The following is a 1378-nucleotide window of genomic DNA, read 5'->3' as shown; positions in this document are numbered from 1 at the left end:
TTTGAAAATTAAAATTCGAAAATTTTTTCTAAAGCCTCCAGGGGACTTCGTTTTCGCACGAAAAAATTTTATGTGACCTTATTGCATCCGGACCCACAATTTCAACGCAAAAACGTAGTAGGCCTTCAGCTCGCACACCAGTAACAACCTCACACACCAGTTCCAGTAGCGTCGAACCTTCATCTCCAGGACTTCGAGGCACACAACACCCTAGTGCTGCCATAGATATTGACGAATCCCTTCCGGCGACATCAGCAATTCCAGACCTGGAATCGCACTCAGTCTCTGCAGGCAACGGTCCAGAACCTGAGGCCCTAGCTCCACAGCAGAGCGCAGAAGACAGCATCCCGCCCACAAACCTCGCAGAGAACCTTCAGGGCCTTCACCTCTCCACTTCTGGGAGTGGTCAGAAACACCCAGTGGCGCTCAATATCACCTCTGCACCGACTACTATGGCCTCAACACCCAGCAACCAAAGACCAGCGATCCAGGTTGCACACCATTCTCGACAGGCCGAGAATACATCGCCTCCCCACGATGAAGCGCCACTTTTCGTAAGACAGGACAGCCAGCCACCACCAGCTGGATCTATGCAGCAGACCACAATGAATACCGGCTCCCCTGCAATGAGCATAACTACCGGCTTCCCAGTTACCCTGCCAGTAACGACAGCTCAGCTATCTCCCATGATCTCAGAGCCAGATTTATTAAGCCTCATCCGCGCTTTTCGCTCACCAATACCATCGGTACCGGAGTACGCAGGTAAAGATCATGAGGATCCGAAAAAGTTTCTTTAGGACTGCGAGAGTTACTTCACACTCTCGCATATCGACATCAATCAATGGACTCGGATGATCGACAACAGCCTCAAGGGAGAGGCACAAACATGGTGTGCTACCTTCAAAGAGCTCACCTTCTCATGGGCCAAATTCGCCGAACAATTCCTCGGCGAGTTCGACAGTGTCACCAAAGTGATGAGCCTGCACACCACCCTTTATTTACGGAAGCAGGCAGACAAGGACAGCGTGGCTGTTTTCCTGTAGGAGCAATACCTCTTGGCTCAGCGACTCTGCCCGATGATGACCGATGAGCAGCTCACCATCCTGCTTCTGGAATCGATCAAGCCTTCAATTCGGAGGTTGGTCCGGAATCGGGGCCCTAAAAGTTTTACGGCACTTTTGGAGTATGCCATCCCGGCCGAAGAGGACGAGGCTGACTACACTCCTAAAAAGAAGTCAACTCGAAAAAAGGAGCTTAAGCCTCAAACGGACTTCCAGCGGAGGGGTAACGAACGACCACCTCCAGATTGCCGATTCTGCACAGGCAGACATTTTTATCAAGATTACCTTGTCCTTGCATCTTACCGCAATGCAAATCC

The 1378-nt window shown here is 51.0% G+C and overlaps 1 protein-coding gene across 1 annotated transcript in view; it reads left to right on the top strand.

Annotated features, from left to right (window-relative positions):
• The window catches only part of LOC117182655 (predicted GPI-anchored protein 58), a 3711-nt gene extending 2914 nt beyond the window's left edge, over positions 1–797 (top strand). The window contains exon 2 of the mRNA XM_033375758.1: positions 119–797. Coding sequence (XP_033231649.1) covers positions 119–797 — 679 coding nt within the window. The remainder of the gene's footprint in view (positions 1–118) is intronic.
• The last annotated feature ends 581 nt before the right edge of the window (positions 798–1378 follow it).

This window comes from Belonocnema kinseyi, chromosome 2, assembly GCF_010883055.1.
Source record: "Belonocnema kinseyi isolate 2016_QV_RU_SX_M_011 chromosome 2, B_treatae_v1, whole genome shotgun sequence".
In the NCBI taxonomy this organism is placed as follows: domain Eukaryota; kingdom Metazoa; phylum Arthropoda; class Insecta; order Hymenoptera; family Cynipidae; genus Belonocnema; species Belonocnema kinseyi.
The sequence above is the reverse complement of the archived record's forward strand: the minus strand, read 5'-3'. Positions and strand labels throughout refer to the sequence as shown.